The sequence below is a fragment of the Mauremys mutica genome, chromosome 24, assembly GCF_020497125.1.
Source record: "Mauremys mutica isolate MM-2020 ecotype Southern chromosome 24, ASM2049712v1, whole genome shotgun sequence".
In the NCBI taxonomy this organism is placed as follows: Eukaryota; Metazoa; Chordata; order Testudines; family Geoemydidae; genus Mauremys; species Mauremys mutica.
This window is the reverse complement of record NC_059095.1, coordinates 6,012,245-6,038,693: the sequence shown is the minus strand read 5'-3', so window position 1 is coordinate 6,038,693 and position 26,449 is coordinate 6,012,245. Positions and strand designations below refer to the sequence as shown.

The window sequence follows — 26,449 nt, the reverse complement described above, 5'->3', positions numbered from 1 at the left end:
GCGACCGTTTGTGACCGTTATCCGATCGTTCCACCTTTCCCCCGCCTATCTACCATCTAATCCAATCGGAGGGCCAGACTCCTTGATGCACAGGTGTGGATGAACCAATCCCAAGGAGAGGTAGAGAAAACGAGGCTGGGCTGGGGCGCCCGCCGCAGGCTCTTTTCCCCGAACAGGGCAGAACGAAAGATGGCGCGGAGCTCCGCGATAGGGAGTCAGAAATGATTGACGGCCACGACAGCCAATAGCGTGATTTATTTGTGGTGGCGCGTGAACGTGGGCGAGGCTTTGAGTCTAGAGAGGGCGGGGCGTGCGCCTTGGTGGGCGTGGCACACGGTGGAATAGACGGATCCGGAAGGACGCTGGGGGCGTGGTCGCGGCCGCGATGGGGTGAGGGCAGGGGCGGGAAGAGCCTGTTCTGGCTGCGCGCGCAGCGGGCGGAAGCGGCTGAGGGAGGCGCTGGCAGGCGGCGCGCGGGGAGGGTGGGGTTGCCCCGAGGAGCGGGCAGGACGCAGCCGGACGGAGCGGGCCGCCGCCTCCGGGGGGATGGTGTCGGCGCCGCCGGCGTGAGGCGGTCCCGGTGGCCCTGAGTCCTTCCTCCCTCCCCCCCGGGCTCAGTCTGGCCCGGCCCCCGGGGGGAGGATGGGGCCGCAGCGGAACCCGGGCAGCAGCAGCGGCAGGGCCCCGGCCTCACCATGACCGGCGAGAAGAAGAAAAAGAAGCGGCTCAACCGCAGCGTCCTGCTGGCCAAGAAAATCATCATCCGGGACGGAGCCAGCGTGAGTCCGCCGGGGGGCGGGGGGGGGGCAGGAAGCTTGAGGGGTCTGGTAGCGGGGGAGGCCGGGGGGGGGGAGCTTTGCTCCAGCCGCTTTTCCCGGCCCATCACACACATGCTGGGCGGTCACCGTGCTGGCCGGTGCAGTATCTCCCCCGCCCTGGACAGCACCAGCCCGGTGTGGGAATCCCAGGTGGCAGGGAGAGCCCTGGTGCCGTTTGCACCAGGCTGGGGGCCATCTTCAGTGTGGGCAAACACAGCTGTGATCTACTGTGGAGCCGCCCTGTGGAGATCTGAAGCTTGGATCTCACCCGTGTAGTGGTTCCAGTGGAATGAAACCAACCTATCGAGTGGGTTGTGTGTGTATTTGGGGCTTGCATGCTTCACTGTGTTGGCAGACACTTAGGTTTGGATTTGCAGGTGGTCTGACATTTTGGGCCTTCCACTGAGAAGTGGGTTTGAAGTAGGGAGAGACCAGCACTGCAACATCACCAGATGCTGCCAGTATATGCCTATAATGCAGACTATTATGCTCTGCTGTAGTTAAATTTTAGCACCGTGCTTTGTATTTTAGACTATCAGTGTACTAGATACACCAGAGTACAAGATACTGAGAGGTGAGCTCTTTCCCATCATATTGGCCCTCATGGAAGCTAAGATATTAAGTTGTGGCCTCCTCCCACCATGCTGGTTCTCGTGGGACCCAAGCAGTCATATCTGTAAAGTAAAAGCCTGTTTCTGAGGCTAATATAGCACTGCATTGGGGGACAATCTACTTGGGTACAGTGATCTCTCAATATATTTTGAAGCAGATTGACCATCTTCCTATTTCATCAGACTTGCTAAACTGGTTTGGACTAGTCAAAATGGAAAATACTTATTTAGGTTGGAAACAACTCAAACCTGAACTTTACCTGTGTTCTTTCTTGTAAAGTAAGAGATTACTCTAAAGTAGTTTAACTTGTGACACTTAACACTGAAAAACACTTGGGGCCATGGGACTCATAAGGTTACTAATAGATTGGTTTTGTTAAATCCCTCCCATTAACAAAACAAATATAAAATGTCTGAACGTCTGTTTGATTAGTGGAGTGTTCTCTAGGCAAACTACAAACAGTGGGAACTGAACACTTGCAGTAAACAACATGAGGGACAAGATGATGCACGGGGTGGGTGGGGTGGCACTAAGCAAGGTTAAAAGCCAGTGAAGTGTTAATTATTGTACTATTTCCAGGGGTGGCTACAAGCACAACCAGAGTGGGTCATTCAGAACAGTAAAACATGCGTGTGAGGTCAGTCCTCGAAGTAAATTTCACCTGGTGCTTAGTGACCAATGTCCCTCTACAGTGTAACCTTTAGTCCTTTATTGAGAGTTTGGGAAGCTGGTTTAGGCATTGAAAGATGAATCGTATAAATAGGTGGAAGATGTGAAAAGCTGTAAAACTGTAATGAAGGTTTTCTATTTGTGTAACTGTATTCCAAATGCTAACAAGTTGTTGTGGAATTGTTCAGATTCCAGACACAGTTCAAATACTGTGACTAACCGTTAGCAGGCATGGTGGGTGAAATCATTTTCCAGATATTTTTCTTCCTGACATTGTTTCATCCACACATAGCATAACTGCAACCCATGTTAATGAACCACATTAAATTGGTTTAAGAGATTATATTTATGCCCTTGTCTGGCCTAATGTAATACACTGATTTTTTACATATGATCATGTCTCCTATTGACTAGCTCCACTGACTATAACAGCCTGCTACTTACAGCTAGAGAACTTATGGCTTTGGCCCAGATGTTGGGGTTTGTGCTTTTGGTGCTGAATGTCCTGGGTTCAGTGCCCACTAGCAACAGATTTGGCCACAATTTGTGCCATTAGTATGGTTCTAAAATAAAATCTCTATTAATGCTAGACCGGAAAAGGGGGCTTGCAACAACCAGTAGCTAATTATGGTTAATGCTCATTTCTCCAACATGGTAATTGCACAGTCCAGACAAATAAACAGTGACAAGTTTTTAAAGTGTTTGTACACAAATGCTAGAAGTCTAAAGAATAAGATGGGTGAACTAGAGTGCCTCGTGTTAAAGGAGGATATTGATATAATAGGCATCACAGAAACCTGATGGAGTGAGGACAATCAATGGGACACAATCATTCCGGGGTACAAAATATATTGGAAGGACAGAACAGGTCATGCGGGGAGAGTGGAACTATATGTGAAAGAAAACGTAGAATCGAATGAAGTAAAAATCTTAAGTGAATCCACGTGTTCCATAGAATCTCCATGGAAGATAATTTCATGCTCTAATAAGAATATAACATTAGGGATCTATTATCGACCACCTGACCAGGACAGTGATAGTGACAATGAAATGCTAAGGTAGATTAGAGAGGCTGTCAAAATTAAGAACTCCATAATTTGGGGGGGATTTCAATTATCCCCATATTGACTGGGAACATGTTACCTCAGGACGAAGTGCAGAGACAAAATTTCTCGATATTTTAAATGACTGCTTCTTGGAGCAGCTGGTACGGGAACGCACAAGGGGAGAGGCAATTCTCAATTTAGTCCTGAGTGGAGCACAGGATCTGGTCCAAGAGGTAACTATAACAGGACTGCTTGGAAATAGTGATCATAATATAACATTTAACATTCCTGTGGTAGGAAGAACACTTCAACAGCCCAACACTGTGGCGTTTAATTTCAGAAAGGGGAACTATGCAAAATTGAGGGGTTTAGTTAAACAGAAATTAAAAGGTACAGTGACTAGAGTGAAATCCCTGCAAGCTGCATGGATGCTTTTCAAAGACACCATAATAGAGGCCCAACTTAAATGTATACCCCAAATTAAAAAACACAGTAAAAGAACTAAAAAAGAGCCACCGTGGCTCAACAACCATGTAAAAGAAGCAGTGAGAGATTAAAAAGGCATCTTTTAAAAAGTAGAAATCAAATCCTAGTGAGGTAAATAGAAAGGAGCATAAACACTGCCAAATTAAGTGTAAAAATGTAGTAAGAAAAGCCAAGAAGGAGTTTGAAGACCAGCTAGCCAAAAACTCAAAAGGTAATAACAAAATGTTTAAGTACATCAGAAGCAGGAAGCCTGCTAAACAACCAATGGGGCCCCTGGACGACTGAGATACAAAAGGAGCGCTTAAAGACGATAAAATCATTGCGGAGAAACTAAATGAATTCTTTGCTTTAGTCTTCACGACTGAGGATGTTAGGGAGATTCCTAAACCTGAGCCGGCTGTTGTAGGTGACAAATCTGAGGAATAGTCACAGATTGAGGTGTCACTAGAGGAGGTTTTGGAATTAATTGATAAACTTAACAGTAACAAATCATCGGGAGCAAATGGCATTCACCCAAGAGTTCTGAAAGAACTCAAATGTGAAATTGCGGAACTACTAACTATGGTTTGTAACCTGTCCTTTAAATCAGCTTCTGTACCCAATGACTGGAAGATAGCTAATGTAACGCCAGTATTTTAAAAGGGCTCTAGAGGTGATCATGACAATTATAGATCAGTAAGTTTAACGTCGGTAACGGGCAAATTAGTTGAAACAATAGTAAAGAATAAAATTGTCAGACACATAGAAGAACATAAATTGTTGGGCAAAAGTCAACATGGTTTCTGTAAAGGGAAATCATGTCTTACTAATCAATTACAGTTCTTTGAAGGGGTCAACAAACATGTGGACACGGGGGATCCAGTGGACGTAGTGTACTTAGATTTCCAGAAAGCCTTTGACAAGGTCCCTCACCAAAGGCTCTTACGTAAATTAAGTTGTCATGGGATAAGAGGGAAGAGCCTTTCATGGATTGAGAACTGGTTAAAAGACGGGGAACAAAGAGTAGGAATAAATGGTAAATTTTCGGAATGGAGAGGGGTAACTAGTAGTGTTCCCCAAGGGTCAGTCCTAGGACCAGTCCTATTCAACTTATTCATAAATGATCTGGAGAAAGGGGTAAAAAGTGAGGTGGCAAAGTTTTCAGATGATACTAAACTACTCAAGATAGTTAAAACCAAAGCAGACTGTGAAGAACTTCAAAACGATCTCACAAAACTAAGTGATTGGGCAACAAAATGACAAATGAAATTTAATGTGGATAAATAAAGTAATGCACATTGGAAAAAATAACCCCAACTATACATACAATATGATGGGGGCTAATTTCGCTACAACTAATCAGGAAAAAGATCTTGGAATCATCGTGGATAGTTCTCTGAAGACGTCCACGCAATGTGCAGCGGCAGTCAAAAAAGCAAACAGGATGTTAGGAATCATTAAAAAAGGGATAGAGAATAAGATGGAGAATATCTTATTGCCCTTATATAAATCCATGGAACGCCCACATCTGGAATACTGCGTACAGATGTGGTCTCCTCATATCAAAAAAAGATATCCTGGCATTAGAAAAGGTTCAGAGAAGGGCAACTAAAATGATTAGGGGTTTGGAACGGGTCCCATCTGAGGAGAGATTAAAGAGGCGAGGATTTTCAGCTTGGAAAAGAGGAGACTACACTTAGCTTTGAAGCGCTAAGTGTAGTCAAAGTGCCAGCGCTGGGAGAGAGCTCTCCCAGCGCTGTCCGTACTCCACCTCCCTGTGGGGAATAACGTACAGCGCTGGGAGCCACGCTCCCAGCGCTGGGGCTTTGACCACACTGGCGCTTTGCAGCGCCGCAATTTGCAGCACTGGAGAGGGTGTGTTTTCACACCCTGCTGCAGCGCTGCAAATTTGCAAGTGTAGCCATGGCCTAAGTGGAGGTATGATAGAGGTATATAAAATCATGAGTGATGTGGAGAAAGTGAATAAGGAAAAGTTATTTACTTGTTCCCATAATATAAGGACTAGGGGCCACCAAATGAAATTAAAGGGCAGCAGGTTTAAAACAAACAAAAGGAAGTTCTTCATATAGTGCACAGTCAACTCGTGGAACTCCTTGCCTGAGGAGGCTGTGAAGGCTAGGACTATAACAAGGTTTAAAAGAGAACTGGATAAGTTCATGGAGGTTAAGTCCATTAATGGCTATTAGCCAGGATGAGTAAGGATGTTGTCCCTAGCCTATGTTTGTCAGGGGGTGGTGATGGACAGCAAGAGAGAGATCACTTGATCATTACCTGTTAGGTTTATGCCCTCTGGGGCACCTGGCATTGGCCACTGTCGGTATCCAGGATACTGGGCTGGATGGACCTTTGGTCTGACCCACTACAGCCATTCTTATGTTCATGCTGTATTATAAACTGGGCCCTACGAAAGTTCTTGTTGCTAGTTCTGCTGTGATCCAGGCTGCTTAAATAGTTCTGTACTCTCTGAAGGGGCTTACCTGTTGCCCAAAGTTCATAACCTCTGCTGCTTTGTCGAGGCAGCATATACTCTTTCTAGCATGAGTTGGGAGAATACATGTATTTTTGTTTTGTCCAAGTGACAAAAAGATCTAACTGCAGAGTTTTGGTTGAAAGAGTGTAACAGAAGGATGTGATAACTTCTTTCTGTGAGGGGAAGTATCTCTCTTCCTACCAAGACAGTGTAATGGGATGGGGGAATTAAATATCCATGCAACTTGCACTTTTCTCCAGCATTGCTGGCATAATGCCACCATCACATTTTGTAGCAACAGAGAAAGGGTTTGTCCAGTTGTTTGTGTAGAATAAAAATAACTTCATTTAATGACCATATTTCCCTTGGGTGTTCCCTGTTTTGAAGGTGTTTTTGTCTTTGAATCAGATTTACAACCTGTTTAAAGGAAACATCTTTAATAGAAACTGTTAATACAACCAGGCTCTCGGAATCTACTTGTCTTCTCTTGCTCTGTTAACAGTTACTCTAATCTGTAGCTCCCCTAGAATAATTCTGCTAATATTTGAGGTAACAGCAGGCTATAAATTCCAGCATACCTTTCACACTGTGCCACAAATAAACACAATGGGAAGCCCATTCATCTACTCTAGAAAAAAAATACAAGAGGGCTGAGGTTTTCCACAGCTGACAGAAAATTCTGACATTCAATTTCCATTGAAATTCCTGGGAGTTGTCTTAATTCCTTAATTGGCTTTGAAAATTTTAAACAGCTTGGTTGAACAACAGATGTACTTTATAATGTATCAGCACTGGTCTTGGTGCTATCTGTGCTTTCTGGTGTGTTAAAGTCATGTAGGCCAGTTGCACTGAAATCCCCTCTTGTGAAAGGCACACTATGCTTCTGAATGTTTGATCTGTGCGATTCCCTGACGCAGCTGAGTTCAATCCTGTTTGCTTTCTACACTCCCTTGTGACCCCTGTTCTCCGTAAGCCTGTGACCTTGCAGGTACACCTACACAGCAAAGGAAAACCTGGGCCAGTAACTGAGATTTAGCACCTGGGGAAATGTTTTTTCTGTAGCTAACTCCTCTATCAGCATTTGCAGGGAAATTCAATTACCTCCCTTCCGTTGTCCCCCAGGAGCTAAGGGGAAGACTTTCAAAGGCACAAAGGGCAATTAGCTGCCCCGTTCCTATTGGAAGTCAGTGGGAGTTGAGCACCTACCTGTCCTTTATTCCTTTGAAACTCTCCCCCTATATGGCTATGAATTTGTGCCCCAAGCCACTTTTCAGATTTCAGGGCCTTAACATGTTTTTTCTTTCAGCGACAGGGTATTGGAGAGCCCAGTGTGTACCATGCGGTGGTGGTGATTTTCCTGGAATTTTTTGCCTGGGGGTTACTCACCACCCCTATGTTAACGGTGAGTAACTGACTCTTGCTGAGGGTAGCATGGTGGAAATGCTGAGGTTGAGGATTTCAGTGAAGATCTGGGTACAGTTTGAGTTTGAAGCACAAGAGGCAAAACCTAGGATACTGTACCTTATATCTGTAGAACTCATTCCAAAAAGTACTTTACAGATAGGAATTGCTGCAGCCATCTCTGGAGTGGAACATGGCAATTGTTTAAAAGCACATAAGAACTCTGCTTACTAATTTAGGACAGAGAATGAAGAATACATTATTTGAAATGGAATAGGGGATTTAGTGAAGCAGGACTTAAGAACCCAAACTTGAATTTGGCCAGAATTTTTCATTTAAAGCTCGGTACTGGTGAAAAGTGCCAGGGGAGATCTTTAATGATTGAGGAAGGCCGTGACGTTTTAGAACTCCTCCAATGACTGCATCTTTCATACAGGGGCTGGGACTTTGCTTTAGTACTGATATAGAGGTAGGGTTGCCTCTTTCTGAATTACCAGCAGCACTCCCTGCACTGTCAAGTCCTGTCTAATTACTGACCACACCCAAGAGCTCAGCTGGGGGTGACAGACTGTCATGAAAAATTATTGTTTGCAGTGTTGTTGTAGCCATGTTGGTCCCAGGCTATTAAAGAGATAAGGTGGATGAGGTAATAAAATGTTTTATTGGACCAACGTCTGTTAGTGAAAGAGACAAGCTTTTGAGCTTACATAGAGTTGTTCTTCATATCTGCGGTAGATGACCTGTGATGACCAATATAGGCCACAAAGGAAATGCCACAATAAAACCAAGAACAAAAGATTAGTTTGATCAAAAGAACTAGAATTCCCAACTCAGATATTTGTCTTGAGTTAAGTGACTGGAAACTTCCAAGTTGGCAGCTTCAGGAGGGATTCTCAGCTTTCAGAACTTGTTTTCAGCAGCTGGTATGACAAGTCACATTAGCGTTTAATGTACCATGAAGATCTGTGAGCTGATTTCTGGGATCTAGGTAATTTCCATGCAAAGAAGGTCTTGTTCAGAAAGGCCCTTAGAAGTACATTTACTAGTATAAAATATAAGGCAAGTAGATAGGGGGTACAAAAACAAGAAGAGAGTGATCAGGAAACACTTACTGAGTTAAATGAAGCAGAAATAGGGATTAGGCAGATGGGGCAGAGGTGGAGAAATGTTTGTCTGTCTGAAATGGCTTCATAGTGTTAGAGAAACTTGGACACGAGCTCACCCCTACCCAGCTCCAACACAGTAACACGTCTCCGTGAGACATACCTGGGAGAAGTGGCTGCCTATGGCACTGATGAGGAAACAAAAGGGCTCCATATATTTTGTTAGCAGAGCATGTGTATGGTGATTATGGCATGGGAATACGAGTGTCAGTGCTGTGGGCAAAAATGGACTGCAGGCTTATTTAGTCTCTCGTTTGATGTGATCCTCCTGGCCTTTAACAGCAGAACTTAGTGGAGGATCTGTAAAATTGTTGACTTGGTCTCCACAGGTGTTACACCGGACTTTTCCTCAGCACACATTCTTGATGAATGGCCTGATCCATGGGGTCAAGGTAAGGAATTCTTTCCTTCCATATTAAAGAACCAATGCTGTAGAAACACGATGGGCCAGACCACCTTACCATCTGGGCTTTGTTCCAATCTGAGAACCGGGTCAGTAGCAATGGAAAGTCATTATAATCAGAGTGCTGTTTGGTGTGATTAGTCTAGTCTATAGTGGGTAAGTGGCCATTTTATTGGCAAGCACAGCAGAAGGGCAGTTCCATTTTCATGCCCGGTTGATTCTGTGTGCGCTAACCCATTTAGGTATTTTCTTTCAGAATAGCACTGACAGCCTGCTGGATAGCCCAAGAAGTCTGAACCCCATGCCATAGGCGCCGACTCCGTGGGTGCTCCCAGCAGCGGCTCCAGGCACCAGTGCACCAAGCACATGCCTGGGGTGGCAAGCCGCGGGGGGGCACCCTGCTGGTCACTGTGAGGGCGGCAGGCGGGTTGCCTTCAGTGGCGCGCTTGCGGGAGGTCCACCAGTCCCGCAGATTTTGCGTCGGGTTCGCCAAATCCACAGGACCAGCGGACCTCCCGCAGGCATGCTGCCGAATCCGCGGGGCCGGCGGACTTCCCGCAGGCGCGCCGCCGAAGGCAGCCTGCCTGCCATGCTTGGGGCGGTAAAAAAGCTAGAGCTGCCCCTGGGTGCTCCAGTCAAGGAGCACCTGTGGAAAAATTAGTGGATGCTTAGCACCCTCCAGTAGCCAGCTCACCACCTCCTTGCTCCCCCGCTGCCCCAGTGCCTCCCATCCGCTGGCAGCCCCGCTGATCAACTCCTCCCCCTCCTTTCCAGTGCCTCCCACCTGCTGCGATCAGCTGTTCCGCGGCATGCAGGAGGCACTAGGGGGAAGGAGCTGGGAACTGGGCGGGAAGAGGCGAGGTGGGGGTGGAGTGAGGGTGGAAGGAGGTGGATGGGGGTTTTGGGAGAAGGGGATGGGGCCTCGTGCAGAGCATGGGGTTGAGCACTCCCAGGGCCCAGAGGATGCCAGCGCCTGTGCCTCATGCTGTGCTGACAGCTAAGAACACTCCAAAACAGCATGAGAACAGCCTAGCGACCACATTCTACATAATAAGATAACAAAAAAGTTGGTACTGTTATAGCTCTCTAGTAATGGAATTAAAAACAATGTAACCGTGATCTAGAAACTCTGCCATCCCACAGTAGATTGGTGATTACAAAGCCACGTAGCAACTGGAGAAATGGTTTTAGAATAGTCCAACGCCTGTGGAGGAATTACAGAAGCTGGCAAGAACTAAAACAAAATCATTTTCTAATTTGCTTGGTAACATGGCAAAATTGGTCATGGGGATGGGCATCGGTATTAGCAGGAGCACCCCAATTAAAGGAGCATGACTGTCATTGAAGGATGATTTTTCTCAGGTGTGGGGCCGCTCAGAGACTCTCATGTATATCTTAAGGCGCTCATTCCCCCATTTTGTCACGGGTGTGAAAGATTTGTAGATATGGAGAACTTTTACAGAGGCTGAATGGACTTGCCTCTCTTCACATCCAACAGGTCTCAATCTAGAGCCAGAGCTTTCCCTGAACTGCAATAAATATTGACATTTTGGAGCTTTGCCAACATCTTCAGGCAGTGGCAACTCCTTGCTGCACAAATAGGCATGGGAAGACCACAGCTGCAGACTCTGAGTACTTAGAGAGAAGGAAAAAAATTTCTGAGCATTTAGCAGCTTTTCCAGTATAGAGATTTCAGCTATCTAATGAATGGTCATGTTTTGGTAACCTTGCCACCTCCTAGAAATCCGGTACTGTAGATTGCCAGCTCCTGTTGTTTGTATTGGTGTCATTACAGCTCTTACTCTCCTATTGCTAGCCAGAGAAAGGGGCTGTGGGATTTGTACCTGGTGTGAACCCCTTTCTCTTTACTTAGGGCCTGCTGTCCTTTCTAAGTGCCCCACTGATTGGTGCGCTCTCTGATGTCTGGGGCAGGAAATCCTTCCTTCTCCTCACTGTGTTCTTCACGTGTGCACCAATACCTCTCATGAAGATCAGCCCATGGTGAGTCTATGCTTGGAATGGAGATGATGTGAGGGTGCAGTGATATGGGAGGGATCCATCCAGAAGATGAGTGAGAGTGTCAAAGAGGAATTTGGAGGTGTAGTCACTTGACATGGTGGAGTTAGGAGGATCTGGAGGTGCAGTGACTGTGGAGGAGATTGGAAGTGCTTGTATGATGAAGAGAAGGAGCCTGAAGAGGCAGCCTTTCCTTGACCCAGAGCTTATTCCTTCACACACCATTGGATTCCAACTCCAGTCCGAAAGAAATGCCTTCTCCTAGTGTTTGCTTTCCACTACTAAAAACTGCATCGGTATTGCATCGCATTAATGTTCCCTTCCTGTGTGGGATGCTACCAGACATGGGTCTGGACTGGGTTTTTAAGCCATGAAACGTTAACCGGAATGGAAGCCCAATGGCATTTCTGAGCACTTCAGCATGAAGTGAAATGAATTGAAGCAGGGGTGTGGCGAAGAGACTGTAGTTCAGCAGCATTAGGCTCTTGTGGGTTTTTTTCATGTGGTTTCCTCTAACTCTGACCCTGGGAACATCTCTTTCAGGTGGTATTTTGCTGTCATTTCCATGTCCGGAGTCTTTGCTGTCACCTTCTCTGTGATTTTTGCCTATGTTGCTGATATCACACAGGAACATGAACGCAGTACAGCTTATGGCTTGGTAAGGATCATTAGTTGATTCCCTGAAGAGATACTCCAGTGCTCCAGAATTCAGAGAGTTGGAAAGGTGGGGTGCGGGACCATCTTAAGAGTGGCCTCCCCATGGGTATTGCACACAGGACTTCTGCATTCCTGTCAATCCACTGTGTCCATTGCTGGTTCCATTCCTGACTCCAAATGGAGCAACGTGTTTAGAAACCAACCGCAGAGCTTGGTGCTGTGAAATCTGGAATCCAGCTGTATTGTCACTTACAGTCCTTTCTCCAGCCTGTGGCACTACACCATGCTGGCTTCCATGCAAACACAAATAGAACAGTGGCTGTGCACCTGTGGCTTCTGCTGAACTATTCTCGCATGGTGTTATAAAATGATTACAGAAAACACCTTAAGTATTGATTGAGAGGCCTCTGGTTATCACCCATTGTCGTGACCTAGCCTCAACTCCACCGGGGGGAAATACCATATTTCTGTATTCCACAATTCTGGAAAACCTGCCCCTATAGTTTGGCTACTCCTATAGGTGATGGAGCTGATGGCCTTGGATGACTCTGGGAAAGATGGTAGGCTCTGGCCAAAAGATACTACTGCTAACATTTGTATTATGCTGCAGGTGTCAGCCACTTTTGCAGCCAGCCTGGTCACAAGTCCGGCAATTGGCGCGTACCTGTCCCAAGCGTATGGTGATACACTGGTGGTGGTGCTGGCTTCAGGGGTTGCTCTACTGGATATTGGCTTCATTCTGCTGGCTGTGCCAGAATCTCTGCCAGAGGAGATGCGCCCTGTGTCCTGGGGAGCTCCCATCTCTTGGGAACAGGCAGATCCATTTGCTGTAAGTAGTTTGCTACTAGCAATTTTTCACTGCAATTTAACTTCTAGATCTATTTCCCCAAGTTCCGTGTTGGTTCTTCTAACAGGAGAGTGAAGATAAAAAGGAAAACATTTTGCGAGAGGCAAAGGATGTGAATTTAGACGTGATTGTATCAGGTGCAAGGATGATGATGTCTGGCTGTATCTTTATTCAGTGCTGGGTAATGGGTTCCGAGTGTATATGGCTACGTAGTGTCTAAAAACAGCTTCCAGTGTCCCTGAAGAAATTTCATCATCTTTTGGTGGCAATAACTGATGGTGTGAGTGCAACTCCTATTGCTTTGCATTTGCACTCTGTGTAGCCATGCGAAAGACCTAGCATGTTGCTGCTTCTGTTAGCCTGGGGGAGTGCTGGTTGGATCCCTGAAAAAGGTTACCTTGCTCATTTGCTTCTCACCTTCGTCTCACTTAGGAGTCACTGCCCATATTAATGTTCCAAGGAGAGCCAGAGTTACAGAAATCTAGCTGGATTCTCCGCGATGCTCCGCATTAGCGGGGTGAAGTTTCCCACAGCTGGGAAGCTCTTCAAGGCAGAAACAATTTGGTGCCAGGCTGACGGATCTGTCATACAGATATGTCCCACTGATGTGCAGAAATTCTGTTGCAGAACAAGCCCTTCCAGGGTGCCCAGTGTACTAAGTAACCCTTTGTATTGGGCTCATATCAGAGGGAGCCTAATGGTCCTGTTTGTTTCTCCAGTCTCTCCGCAAAGTGGGCCAGGATTCTACTGTGCTTCTCATCTGCATTACTGTCTTTCTCTCCTACCTTCCTGAAGCCGGCCAGTACTCCAGCTTCTTTTTGTACCTACGACAGGTCAGTCATTGGAGTTAGATTAAGATACAGGTTTGGAAATCAAAGGTTTGTAGTGTGTGTTGTAGTCTCATGAATTTGTTTTATTTCCTTCCTGACTATGCAGTATGGGGCAGCAGCTTCTGTCCAGTGATCATGGGCTGGGGGAATTTGCAGCTTGGCTGCACACCAGCAGCCCTGGTTTGCCGCTGCTGACCAAAAGCTCTTTGGTAATGAGAGTGAAACAGTACCAGTAACCTGCTTCCTCTCTGTTAGAAAATGTAGGATCCCCATGAATGCTGGTTAACTGCGCAGCCCTTATGTGCCTTGCAAATGCAGTCCCCAGACCAATCACTAGCCACCTGCCCTGGACTCTGTGCTTACCCCAGCATGTCACCTTCTTCAGGCACTTGGGACAGCGTATCCATTCGCTTAGTTACTACTTTAGCCCATGGAAACCTCTTCCATCTGGGGAGGCTTTAATGTTCACTTTCCCATGAGATGGTGGAGGGTGAAGTTGTGTAATGCTCAAGCTACCGATATGTAGTATCAGTAAGCACTAGAGATGGCTCTCATGGCGTGGCTTTTCTCAGGTACAACACAAAGCCCTTTGCCTGAAATAGTGTCCCCGTCTCGTGTCTTTGCAGGTCATTGGATTTTCCTCAGAGACTGTGGCAGCCTTTATTGGTGTGGTTGGAATCCTCTCCATATTGGCTCAGGTGAGAACCCATTCTCTGGGTACTACTTTCAGACCCCTTGGTTATGAGATTACACAAAAATTATGACCTTGAGGATTGGATTGGCAGCTGTCAGAATCCTTTTGTGAAGCCTTATCAATGTGTGTTACTAGCTGCAGGACAGCCTCAGGGCCTGACAAATCTGGCAGTGAGGAGTGTTGCCTCCTCTTTCTTCATCACTTTCTTGTCCAGTGTAGTTGCCTCCTTTCTCCCCACTGTAGTTTGATAACATTATCTCATTTTCTCTTTCCAGACAGTAGTGTTGGGGATTCTCATGCGTTCAATAGGAAACAAAAATACCATCCTCTTAGGCTTAGGCTTCCAGATTCTACAGCTTGCCTGGTACGGCTTTGGATCACAGCCTTGGTAAGAGTGAGTCAGCATTATTAAATAAACAATTGGCACATTTCTCATCCCTCCCCTCTTTAGGCAGCTGTTTGTGCCCAGTGCAGTTGTGCAATGTTCTCCATTTGGCCACCAGAGGGAGAGATTTGTCTGCTCTTCCAGCCTTAGTTTGCAGTTCTCTTTTTGTATGGAAAGCTCTCCTCCTCCTCCTTTCTGCTTAATGCAGTGGTTTCAACCTGTGGTCCACAGACCCCTGGGGGTCTGCAAACTAGCCTAAAATTTCCAAAAGGTTTTGCACCTTCATTCGAAATTTTTTTAGAGATCTGCAAATGAAAAAAGGTTGAAAACTGCTAGTTTAATGGGCTGGTTTCTCTTTCTCTTGTAGGATGATGTGGGCAGCAGGAGCTGTGGCTGCCATGTCCAGTATTACTTTCCCAGCCATCAGTGCCATGGTGTCCAGGAACGCAGATCCCGACCAGCAGGGTACGTCACACTTGTTGAGTTTCTCTAATGTTTGGATTAAAATTCATCCAGCAGTTATCCTGACAAGTTTTCTACTTTTACATCGGTGGGGAGAGAGTGCTACCAATACTGTAGGGAGGATAGGTATTTCTTTAACCCTTTGAAATCCAGTGAACATCTGGACATACCCTGTGCAGCATCTCTGTATGGCTTCAAAGCTGTATGCCAGCCACCCTCCATGTTAATTCTCTGGTGTGTACAGCATGAGTACTCTTAATGGGCACCTATACTCTCACAAGAATATAGGATTAAGAATATAGTTTATTAGGTGTACTAGTTTCTAGGAACTAGTTCACACCATCAGCCTATCAAGATTGGTATCTGCCTTTAACAATACCTGACGCTTGAGGGAAGGGTCTCATAAAACACCCCATAATGCTTATGTGCAACATTGAACAGCTACTTGTTTGAGGTAGGGAGGAAGTTCCTACTTGACCATCCACCTACCTTGAGTTTGTGCCCTGAATCCTGAGGTCAGATTGCCTCTAATTCAACCTCCTATGTTCATCTCTGAGTTGCGGCATGACTTGCCTGTGTCCATGCTCTGGGAAATGGCATGTTCACTGTTAATGAGTTTGTAGGGAGGTACAGCTACATAGGAACTGAGATCTGTCTTCAGGACAGTCATCGGTTTGTGTGTGTTCTGGATGTGGACTTAATCCTGTTCTTATGCAACACAGATGTCTTGCCTATAAAGAGGTGTCCTTTAGAAGGCTGGAGGCTTATGTCTTCCCTGTCTTCACTTTTTCTCTCAGGTGTGGTTCAGGGGATGATCACTGGAATTCGGGGGCTCTGTAATGGGCTGGGGCCAGCTCTCTATGGCTTTGTCTTCTACTTGTTCCATGTGGAATTGAATGAAATGGCTGAAGTGGAAACCCTGGGTAAGGCCACGAAGGTCATGGTCAACCCTACTGATGAGGTATCCTATCCAGTTTCATCACTTGCTTTGACTGTCTGTCTTCCCACTTCACTGCGACTTACAGCATTAATCGTTCCTGTACTTTGCTTTACAGAGTAGCATTATCCCGGGGCCACCTTTCCTCTTCGGAGCATGCTCGGTCCTGCTGTCGCTCCTAGTGGCCTTGTTCATTCCGGAACACAATCTTGCATTGAGATCGGGCAGCCATAAGAAACACAGCAATGGAGCCCAGACCCACACCCACAGCCCACAGGCTGGAGGATCAGATGGCAAGGAGCCCCTGCTGGAGGACAGTAGTGTATGAGGGGAGAACTTGAATCTCTTGCTTTTCAACTCCAAGCCAAGGATGGACTGTACCAACTGGAGTTGGGGTGAGAGTGGGGGGAGGTAATGGACTGTACCACTAACAGCTAATGAGGGAGGGAAAAACTGTCCTTCAAAGCCAAATACACCCAGCTGGTGCAAAAAATGAGATTGTACCATCTGGTGCTGAAGGAAGAGGTTCGACTGCACCATGTGAAGGGATAGTTCTTAAGGAAAACCTGCTTTTGTATGTGAATGGTGACCTTCACAGTGTCGCCTGCCATATATTCACCTTGCCAATGAAAAAGCCAGAATTCTATCCCTGCTCTTTAATATAAACTAAATGATCTGACAGCAAGAGACAACCAAGGCATCAGTTACTTGTCCTTTTCCCCCAATATAATCAGTACTAGCCTCTGGCCCATCTCTGTTTGATGGGCTAACCTACTTCAGGCTGAGGACTGCGGGAGCATAGAAGTCACAGTCCAAGCCTGTATACTTCGCTCATGCTGAAAGTACAAGATGGTCTGATACACTAAATACAGAGCAATGTATGTGTAGAATAGACCAGTCAGTCTCCAGCTGAGGAGATCCTTACTACTTGAGGATCTGATGAATTTGCCTATTCCAGCCCATGTGATAAATTCAGACCAAAACCAATTATATTTCAATAATTGTTCTGGAAGAGGTGATGAAAGGTAGGAAGTAAAGGTTCAGCTGTCACTGCCCTTAGCTCACATGGGAGTGAGTGACTGGGTGATAAAAAGGCAGTTGTGAGTTACGAATTCCTTGTTTTGGAACAACTACACTCTTACTTAAATGTAGTGTTTGTCTGCACTTCCCTCTTCTAGAAGCCATTTGAGAGGCTCAAAAAATCTTTCATGGAACTGGAACATTAGAAAACATGCTTCTCTGAGAGAGTTTGAAGAAATGGCTTGATCCATGTTATGCACTTTTATAAAGCATATTTCTTCCCCCAAACTGCTGCTATCTGATATAGGAAGCACCTGATGATGGCTCTCTGGGAGTTACAGCTCAGATGGTGCTGCAGCCATTCTGCTCAGTCCGCAAGCCTGAAAGGCTGCAGCACAAAATTTGCATTATAACTGAATATATAGATTTGAATTCCACATGGCATTTCTGAACCTCCTGCAGGGCATAGCCATCTTGCTGAAAAATGTCTTGGTGACCTCAGCTGTTGGGTTGAGCTCAGCTTAGAATTAGAGCAGGAGAGTCAAGCAAAGGCTCAAAACCGGATGTGGGAAAAGTTAAGAGAAATGTGCATGTTTGGTGTGTCAGGGATGCTTGGCTATTTACAGATACATAAAGGGGCATTCAGAGAGGAAAGAAATCAATTATTCTTATCAGTCTGTGAAATCAGAATCAGAAGTAATGGGCTTGAGCAGTTACAGGGAAAATATAAGTCAAATATTAGGAGAAAACTGTAAGCCACTTGACATACAAGCAGTAGAACTAGTTAAGGGAGCTGTGGATTCATCCACTGGAAATAGTCAAGGCTTTGACTAGAGCAGATGAGAGCTACTGCATCACTTGTTCTTGGGAAATTCTTCTGTCTTGTGGTTTGGGTCAGTTTCCTGCTGGCACAGATTTGTGGTTGGTATCTTAACCTCTCAATTCATTGGGAACAGGAAATCACAGCTAACCTGACTAAGCACAGCTGCAGAGATCAGCTCCTACAATGTTGGTGTCACAAATGCCCACTTGCAGCAAGGCTCAGAAATGCCATTGACTTCTAAATGAATTTTAGAGCTGGCGAGAGATGCCAAATGGAGAGCCCTGGCGACTGAAGTCCCCTAACCACACAACGGGTACAGTACAGGGACCAGCATTGCAAGCTTCCCCATTCCACCCTGCAAGTATACCTCAACCTGTCCTGAGGGGCTGCTTCGGGGGTTGTGGGGAGTTCCAGCTCCAGGGCTCATTCAGTTTATGGCCTCTTGTGAGGCTACCCATGTGGGACCAGTTAATGTCAATGGTGTCCGCAGTTTCTGGGCTGTGGACAGCCGTCCAGTAGGAAGTGGACTAAGAGATACAAAATGAATTTCATGTAGGCTGTTGAATAGCTGTTGGGTATTAACAGTTCACTGTTCCCCTAGACAGGGGTTGAGCTTCTGGCCTAGTATCCATTCACCCAGTCCCCTGAGTCAGCCAGTTATAAGAAACGGTAATATTAATTAAAACAAATATAATTCACAATTTAGAAACAATCTTCATCACCAAAGGCCCCAGTCCTGTAGTTGGATCCATCCTCTTATGCTTCTGCAAAGGCCAGAGAGCTTCAGGGGAACAGTATGTGAGTGCAAGAATTTACCTTCATGGATCTGATTGCAGGGTTAGGGAATAAGCTAGCCGAAAGCTTCACTGAACACAATAGCTCCAGTTTTCTCAAGGCTTGTCCTTGAGCATTATCAGGACCATCTGGTATTGTCCATGCACAGCAAAACCAGATCCTAAAGGAAATCACCACGTTTAAATTCCTTTTCCCCTGTCCAAATATCCTTGCTCTGTAGAATAGTACAGCTATAGGGTTATTTTTGGTTTGTTTGTTTGTTTTTAAAAAGCCATTTTGTGAGTACAACAAAGTAAAACTGCCAATTCATACTCTGATATTTTGTATTAAAATTGGCTGATGTGCTTTTCTCCCTCCCCCCCCAAAAAGAAATTAAATGAAAGTAATAAATACAATTATCCTGGTCACACTGAGGCAATCAGAACTGCAAGGTAAAATATAACTGATAAATCACCACAAAATAGACTGTAAACTTAATATATAATATATTATAAATTATATATATTTTTAAAAAAAAATCCTTCCCTTTATTTAATAGCTTATTAAAACTGACATGTTCTGAATCTAATTTCCTTTTCACCGTTGATGCTGCCTGTGGCTTTTTATTGGTCCTTCACTCTGCTTGGATAGGGAAACTAGTCTGGTTAGTTTCACTTGGTCCTTAGTAGCACATTGTTGTGATGTTTTGAGTTTCCAGCACTGCAGCAAAGCACTTAAATTCCTCCAAAAACTCTTTTGACAAACTCAATACAACAATTTTTGTAATAGATTGTGTAATATCACATAATCCTAAACCTTGGGTCCAAATGACATGTTACTCTAAGTAAAATAACTAAACTCTATTTCTTGTCTGTCTACAAGCAAATCCTTGAAGAAACTAGTTTCTAAGGCTTGATCTACACTTCAAAGCCTTACCAGTGTAATTGTTGTCATGAAGGGCATGACACTTTTTAGGTATGCAGTTGTACCAGTAAAAGCCCTAGTGTGGATGCAGCTATACTAGTATTAAAGTGCTGTATCAGTATAATTATTTCTCTTTTTGTACAGGAAAGACAACTTTAATGTAGTTAAATCGGGTCTTGTCTACACTAGAAAATTGTACTAAGTGGCAATACTGCTGAATTATTCACTCTGGAAGCTTGAATGCAACTTAATTGCAGGGATGTTTGCATTCAATGGGAGAGTCCACTAATTATCTATAGTGAAACAGACAGAGGAGTTTGTTTGCAAATCCTTGAAATTACACCTACCTTCTCAGGAAACTGGGGAGGGTCTTCTAGCCCCACCCACAGACTCGTTCCCCCTGTACATGAAGGGGTATGATCCACCATTCTGCCTTTTGACTCAGAAGTATTTGGCCAGGCTGTAAAGGAGCTAGAATTACAGGACCTGAATGAAGAATGTCATTATTCTGAAGGGCCGATAATTCTGTAGCACTCCTCGTAGAAACTGGAAAAATTTGTACAGAACATTCAACTAGTGTTGATTTTTGTTACTTTGTATGAAAAGCTGCATATTTTTAAAAGTACCTTTTTTAAAAACCCCTGCAGCATGATGCCAGACACTGGCTGGCCAACATCAATATTATTTCCCAAGTTTGTTGTCATAAAACACAGATGAGTAACAGTGATGAAACTCAATTGTGGCTGAAAGCCTTTCACTTCAGTGCCCCCTGCTGGTTGAGGTAAAGATGGCCTTTCCTCTCTAGCTCCAGCACTGATGCAGGAGTTCAAGTTTAAATACTGATCTTGTTGGATTAAAAATGCATTAAAACCAGTACTTTCTCACTCTGCGTTAGTTTTGCAAATTAGAAACAATTCTGTGAAAAATTCCTGTTTCGTTCGGTCTTTCTCTGCACCTGGGTGGCTGCAAGTGATCATTGAGCAGTGCAGGCATGTGGAAAGGCTGCAAGTTTTAATGAAGGAATGGCAGCACTTCCCCTCTTTTTAAATTAATGGAGTTTGCTCTTTGTGATGTTGATTTGTGTTCTTAGCTTATGATGAAATGTATTTCATTTATTTCAATGGTGTTTAGAACTGGCTAATCTCTCCCACTGATGGGTTATTTATTAAACTGCTACTTCCTTGTTGCAGTACAATCCTCTTTGCGATCTCACTCTTCTAAACCATGTGAAACGAGAGGGCCTTTAAAAATCTGTGCCTGTGATGCTTGAAGTGACTCTTTGCAGGAGTCCTAAACTACTCTCGATCCTTGGATGAGGTGTGCTCTGAGGATTGGGTCTCCTTACGTCTGGTCTCCAGATGTCTTTTCTCCCAGCTCTTACTGAAGGCTGATTTACACGCACACTTTCACCCATTGAACTCTATGAGCTTCCTAAAACTGATTTTAGTTACTTCACAGCAAGTTTGTGTAGATACTTATTTTAGATGTGTGGCTGGTCAGCTTTGATCCTGAAATAAGTCTCCAGGTAGACTTGAGTAACTAACTAAAACTGTATTCATACCTTTTGCATAAATCAGCCCTGAGCTGCTGTCCTCTTGAGTGAATGGTGCTCCCTGCCTTTCTTCTACCCACTTCCTACCTCACCAGGACTGTCGTGAGGCTTAAATAAAAATTGGAAAGTGCTTGTGCTATCCTTGGATGGAAGGTTCCGCCTTAGTGCAGAAGTACTGTTAATCACTAGAATTCACACTACAAGAAACCACTCTGGGTGTGATACAGCAACAGTAGCCCAGATGCTGTGTGTAGCGTGACCCAGTGCATGCGGTGCTGTGACGGTCAAATGCCCTACCCTGACTAGCATGACTTGTGGATTGTTTTGGATTTGTCTGCGTTCAATAAGGATTCTCACATGCTTACCAGGACTCATTGGCAGTCAGATATGATCTGTATACAAGCATCTATCATTCCTGCTTTTGCACACACTAGATCCACCTCCCACTAGCTTGTTTCTGTGACCAGTGGTCAACACACATGCCGTAACCAGCTTTTCAAACTCCCATATTCTGTTTGTTTCCAGCCAGGCGTAATTTAGATCCTCTCCCTTCAAAATTATTTTTCCAGAATAGTTGATGCTGGTGCTAAAGCAAACAATACAATCCATGAGAAATAGAAACAAATGCTCTTATGTGGAATCTGAGTTATGACTGGAGCCCTCTACTGGGCTTGAGAGGCAGGTCACATTTTACTGGGTGAACAGCTGTTTGAACCAATCATCTGGAATTACTTTGCAGTACCCACAGAGTGAGAACCAGATGCTTCATGTGAATCTGATTGGACTGGGGAAACCCCCCTTCACACAAATGGCAGTCCAGAGAGTTTGGACTGGGATTTTCAAAAGACCATGAGGTATTTGGGTACCTAAATCCCTTCAACTTCATGGGAGTTTGGCACCTAACTTCCTTATTTTCCTATGAACAACCTGACCTTAACCGAAAGGCTTCCACCCTTTTACCCTTTTTACTGAATATGGCATGTTGCCTTTCCTCTACCCAAAATGGGTTTTCATATGGGTGGCTCAGTGGTGGGCTGATATGCTGCCAGACGGCTCCCTTTTGTGAGTAGATCCTTGCTCATTCCTGGACAGGAATGGCTTGTCTTTGTTAGAAAACTGCTTTGCATTAGAGCCCTTCCGTAAGTTGTGTTAACATGACTTGGTGCTCACTGCAAAATCCCAGTCAATAAGATGGGTTAATATAACCCCTCAAGGGAGAGTTCTAACTCCGTAGTGGAGATGAGACCCAAGGGCTGTGATAGCTTGGCAGAGGCAATGTGCTGAGAGACACAGGACCTTCTGTTGTCAGCCAAATAAGAGGCTAGACATAAGAGCTACAGGGATGGATGCTGGCAGGGAAGGTTGGTTGTTCTGCTCCAGAGCTTAAGGGAGGGAATGGTTACAGAAGTTAAAAGGGAATGGGAATGTAACCACTTGTGAATGTTGGGGAGGTGAACTTTGGTTCCTCAGGAGGAAACACCTTTCCACCCCCAAATCAAACTTTACTAAGAAAAGCTGGGAGTGGTTTCACATCCAGCAGCCTCATTGTTCTGAATCAGGGTTGTTAATGTTCCAAACTCGCTTACTGCAACTTCAGCCCTTGTCCTTCCTTCCAGAGGGGATTTACCTAGCCCCTATCTCATGTTTCAGGGCAAGTCTTTTCATAGCTGTGCTATTCCTCAGCGACGTAGAATTAAAGGAGAAATCAAACCCTTAAATGACCACCATTACCAGGGCAGTTCTGTGCTGCTTTTGAGAAAGCAGATTCGGTAACATACTAGCTCCTCTGAAAACCCTTATCTGGCAGAACGTGAGGTGCAGCTGAGGGAGCAGTACCAGGCTCTTATGGCAGGAACAGACACATTCTATCCTGGCAGGAAAGCAGGGTGGGTCCAGCTCTATCTACACTGAGAACACAAGACCAGCATTGAAGTTGTTTGGCTGCTACCAATAAGTGTGTGTGAAATCCCAGGCTGTCTGGGAGATTCAAACTGAAAACAGCCGTTCGCCTCCCCACCTACAGCTGTGCGAATAGTTCCCCGAGCAATTGGAAACACAGGTTTGGATGCTCAGCCCAGGTTGATCTGTTGGGATAAGCTGGACCAGTAGGTGCCTTCCACTGAAACAGATACCACGTGGCCACTTCCACTGTCGTCTTTCCAAGTCTTAGGTTGCTGGGGGAAACAAAAAGCAAAATGGTGGTGGGCACGTTGGGGGCAATAAACACAGTATGACTTGAATCCAAAGAAAGGGATGGTGAGAACCTCAACAAAACTGCATCCACTGGCATATGAGCACCCTCAGCCCCGTTTTGGTTTCCAGTCAAAGGATCTTGAGATGCTGCTCCCCACAACTTGTACCCAGTCTGGCTCTGGGCTGTGTGGGAATCCTGAACACTCCTTTCTATTCTGCTGCTAAGCCCTTTTCCATGCAAACCTTCACAAAGAGACTGACGGCCGCTGAGGCAGTAACAGTCCTGCCAGCGTTCCAGACCCCAGTGGCTTCTGAGCATCCCGGGCTGCAATCTAACCTTCTCTTTGCTGTGTGGATTTGCCTGTTTTCCTGTCTGGATTGTCTTGAGTTTTCTTTCCAGCAAGAGCCCTTCTGCTCTGGACTGCTCGGAAGAAGAGTGTTGTCAGTTTCGAAGAAAACCAGCTTTGAATAGAACTTTTTTTTTTTAATCGCCACTTCCTTGGTTCTAACCCAAAGAGTCTCTTGCTCCTTGGAGGTTGTATCGGTAGCGCCTGACCCAGTCGCCCTCCTTGTAAGCTCCCTCTTTCTCCTCTCTGCCCTCTTCTGCCCCCCTGATACCCACACTCTGTCCTCTGTGGCATGGAGATATCTAATCCAGGGGAGAGTGGCAATTAGTTTGCAAGAGCACAAGCAACTCTGCTTGCTTCTGTGTGACTCTCCGCATGTAGCTCAACAGCTGACTCACAGGGCCGAGCCGTCGCTCCATAACTGCATAATCTCTGCAGGGGGGAGCTTTGGGAAGGAGCATCCAAAGGATGACCCAGGACTCCTGCGCTGGAAGAGATGTGACAAAATTGAGCCTCGTGTGCAGCAGACCCGGGGTGGGAGGGGTGTAAGTTTAAGACTTCGTCATCTGGGCAAGCAGCATAGAGGCAACGGTTCAACAGCAGCGCTAAGATACCAGAGTGGAGAAAGGGACCGATACAAGCAGCAGGGTTAAATGACCTCTCACCCCATCCCCCATGGGCGAGCATGGAAGGGGGACAGGGAGGTCGGGCTACAGCGCACAAATCAGTGTCAAGTGGGGGGCCTCTTAATGGCTCTGCCACTGACTCGCTCTGTGAGCTTGGACAAGTCACTTAATCTCTTTGCAGCCACTCCTGCCTTGTTCTAGAGGCAGGGATTCCAGCCCATAATCCTGGAGTTGGCAATTCCCTAGTTCCTTCTGGTAATTCCAGCTCCATCTAACTTCCCCTCCCTGCCCTTGAAGGGAATCTAGAACGGAGTTTCACATACCAGGTTTCCTGGCGTCCGTTATCTTTCATTTCAACTACAATGTAAATCCCAGATCAGAGAGAAGATACCATTAAACATCTGAGCTTCTGCTTGTCATTAATTTTCCCTGAAATGATGATTAGAAGTTAAAAATACCATCTCTGTGTTAGGGGTTTTTTTTCATCTTGCTTTACTTTGATTTGCGCTCAAGCTGATGTTTCAGCTAATTGGAGTTTCAGGTTTAGTTGGCTGGGTTTCTCTGGAGTTTTGCGACTCCGCATACAGAGCACAGGCCAGCTGGGGCACTGAGCTGTGCTCTGACAGACTGTTTGTTTGTTTCTCCTGCTCTTGTGGCTGGTAATCAAGAATGCCCTGGAGTGAGTTGCCGCTTGAGCATCCTCTGGTGTGAATTCCATCTGTGCATGAAACCTGAAGCCATAGATGAGAAGAATGAAAATGCCCAGTGTGCTTCTTGCTGTTAAATTTGCTCTCTCTAACCAAGACTCGCAGCTGTTCAAACAAGGTACTTACTTATAGTTTAGTAGCACCAAGAGTGCTCAGTGAGGTTCAGGGCCACGCTGTGCTACAAACACAGAGGAAGAGGTAGCCCATCCCCTGAACCATGTGCAGTTAAGATGACACGCGTAGGAAGGGTTGTAGAAAGGAGAGATTGAAATGTATGTGCCCATGCTATGTCGCTGATTGAGATCCCCAGTTATCCATCTGCCTGGCCGTAATTGGCTGATTTCTTACAGGTGTCCAGTAGAAGTGAGACTTTGAGAGTGGTTTGAAGATGGCAGTTCAGGAAGAGTTTCTCTCACCCAAGGGCAGCATGGATGACGTGAAGAAAGCTGATAAACTAGTGAACTATGCTGGTGTCACCTAAGCATAAGGGATGGCGGAGGGGGTGACCTGATGACTGGATGAGCAGAGAGGAGCAGAGGTATGAAGGGCCGTGAAGATGAGGGCAAGGGCTTGGCTATGAAGGAGAGCCGGTGGAAGCATTCAAAGGGGGCCAGCGAGACTGCCACAGCACTCTATGGACGGTGATCTTAGCATATGTTTTGCATAGACTGGAGAAGGGTGACGTGGATGTCAGGCTAACGAAGAGGCGCTTACGGTAACAGGCAAGAGACAATATGGGGCTTGGGTGAGTTTTTTGGCCATCTAGACTGAAAATTAAAACCGGGTCTCGGGAATGTGACGGAAGGAAAGGCAGCGACAAAGCTGAGATGTGCTGAGCAAGAGAGAGAGCAGGCGGAAATGACCTTGAGATTACAGGCATGAGTTTCCTCTTAAAGAGAGATTCTCATCCATGACCAGTGCTGTGGAGGAAATGCCCTAGGTGGCCGCAATAGGCATTCCAAAGCGTCGGGTATTTTCCGGTGTGAGAGAGGCTAAGGGGAGGCAGTGGACAACCCTGGACACTTTGTGGTTAACAAAACAAATAGGAATCTCCCAGAAGTAACAGTGGGGAGTCAGGAAATGGATTTGCTAACACAGGATGGAAGGGAACCAAAAAAAACCCAAAAGCCATAAATCATTCAGACTTTGGCTGTTCTCACACAATCCAGTTCCAGGATGTTTACGTAGGACTTCCTTTGCCATCAGGAGAAAGTAAACCATCAAAGATCCATTAATTATCCAGTCATCCGGGGAAAAGAATACGCCATGTACCAGCAGCCCCCTGCATCGAGTGTTCTGCTGGGAAGTCACTGGCTCTATACAGACCTCTCCAGTCTCTGTAAGAATATCCAGGGGCCAAGAGTTTTCCTCCTCTATAGAGCGTTGTGATGGGAAACTGGAGAGGCCTCCATGGAGAGCCAAACCAGCTGCTGCCTGTTGCTTCCTGAAGCTGCTGCACTTCCCAGGTAGCCCAGGTCCCACAGTGGGTGAAGCAGACCCACCTGAGTTGGATGTAGGCAGCAGTGATCCCCGCCCCCCCGGGTCTCACTTGGGAGGCAGATCGTTGAGGTAGAAGCAGTCACAAGA

The 26,449-nt window shown here is 45.8% G+C and overlaps 1 protein-coding gene across 4 annotated transcripts in view; it reads left to right on the top strand.

Moving 5' to 3' along the window:
* The first annotated feature begins 84 nt into the window (after window positions 1-84).
* LOC123355902 (hippocampus abundant transcript 1 protein-like) overlaps window positions 85-26,449 on the top strand; it is a 38,390-nt gene continuing 12,025 nt past the window's right edge. Inside the window, exons 1-13 of one of the 4 annotated variants that reach the window (XR_006575227.1) lie at window positions 472-779; window positions 7,408-7,503; window positions 8,995-9,057; window positions 10,942-11,069; window positions 11,628-11,742; window positions 12,352-12,570; window positions 13,308-13,421; window positions 14,045-14,116; window positions 14,388-14,500; window positions 14,865-14,962; window positions 15,757-15,920; window positions 16,015-16,291; window positions 25,213-25,583. Coding sequence is in view for 2 of the 4 variants with exons in the window: in XM_044998748.1 (XP_044854683.1) it covers window positions 696-779; window positions 7,408-7,503; window positions 8,995-9,057; window positions 10,942-11,069; window positions 11,628-11,742; window positions 12,352-12,570; window positions 13,308-13,421; window positions 14,045-14,116; window positions 14,388-14,500; window positions 14,865-14,962; window positions 15,757-15,920; window positions 16,015-16,224 (1,476 nt within the window). In the remaining 2 variants the exon portion in view is untranslated. Of the gene's footprint in view, window positions 121-471; window positions 780-7,407; window positions 7,504-8,994; window positions 9,058-10,941; window positions 11,070-11,627; window positions 11,743-12,351; window positions 12,571-13,307; window positions 13,422-14,044; window positions 14,117-14,387; window positions 14,501-14,864; window positions 14,963-15,756; window positions 15,921-16,014; window positions 20,633-25,212; window positions 25,584-26,449 lie in introns of those variants that run through there. The other 3 variants (XM_044998749.1, XM_044998748.1, XR_006575226.1) reach the window with 3 other exon arrangements.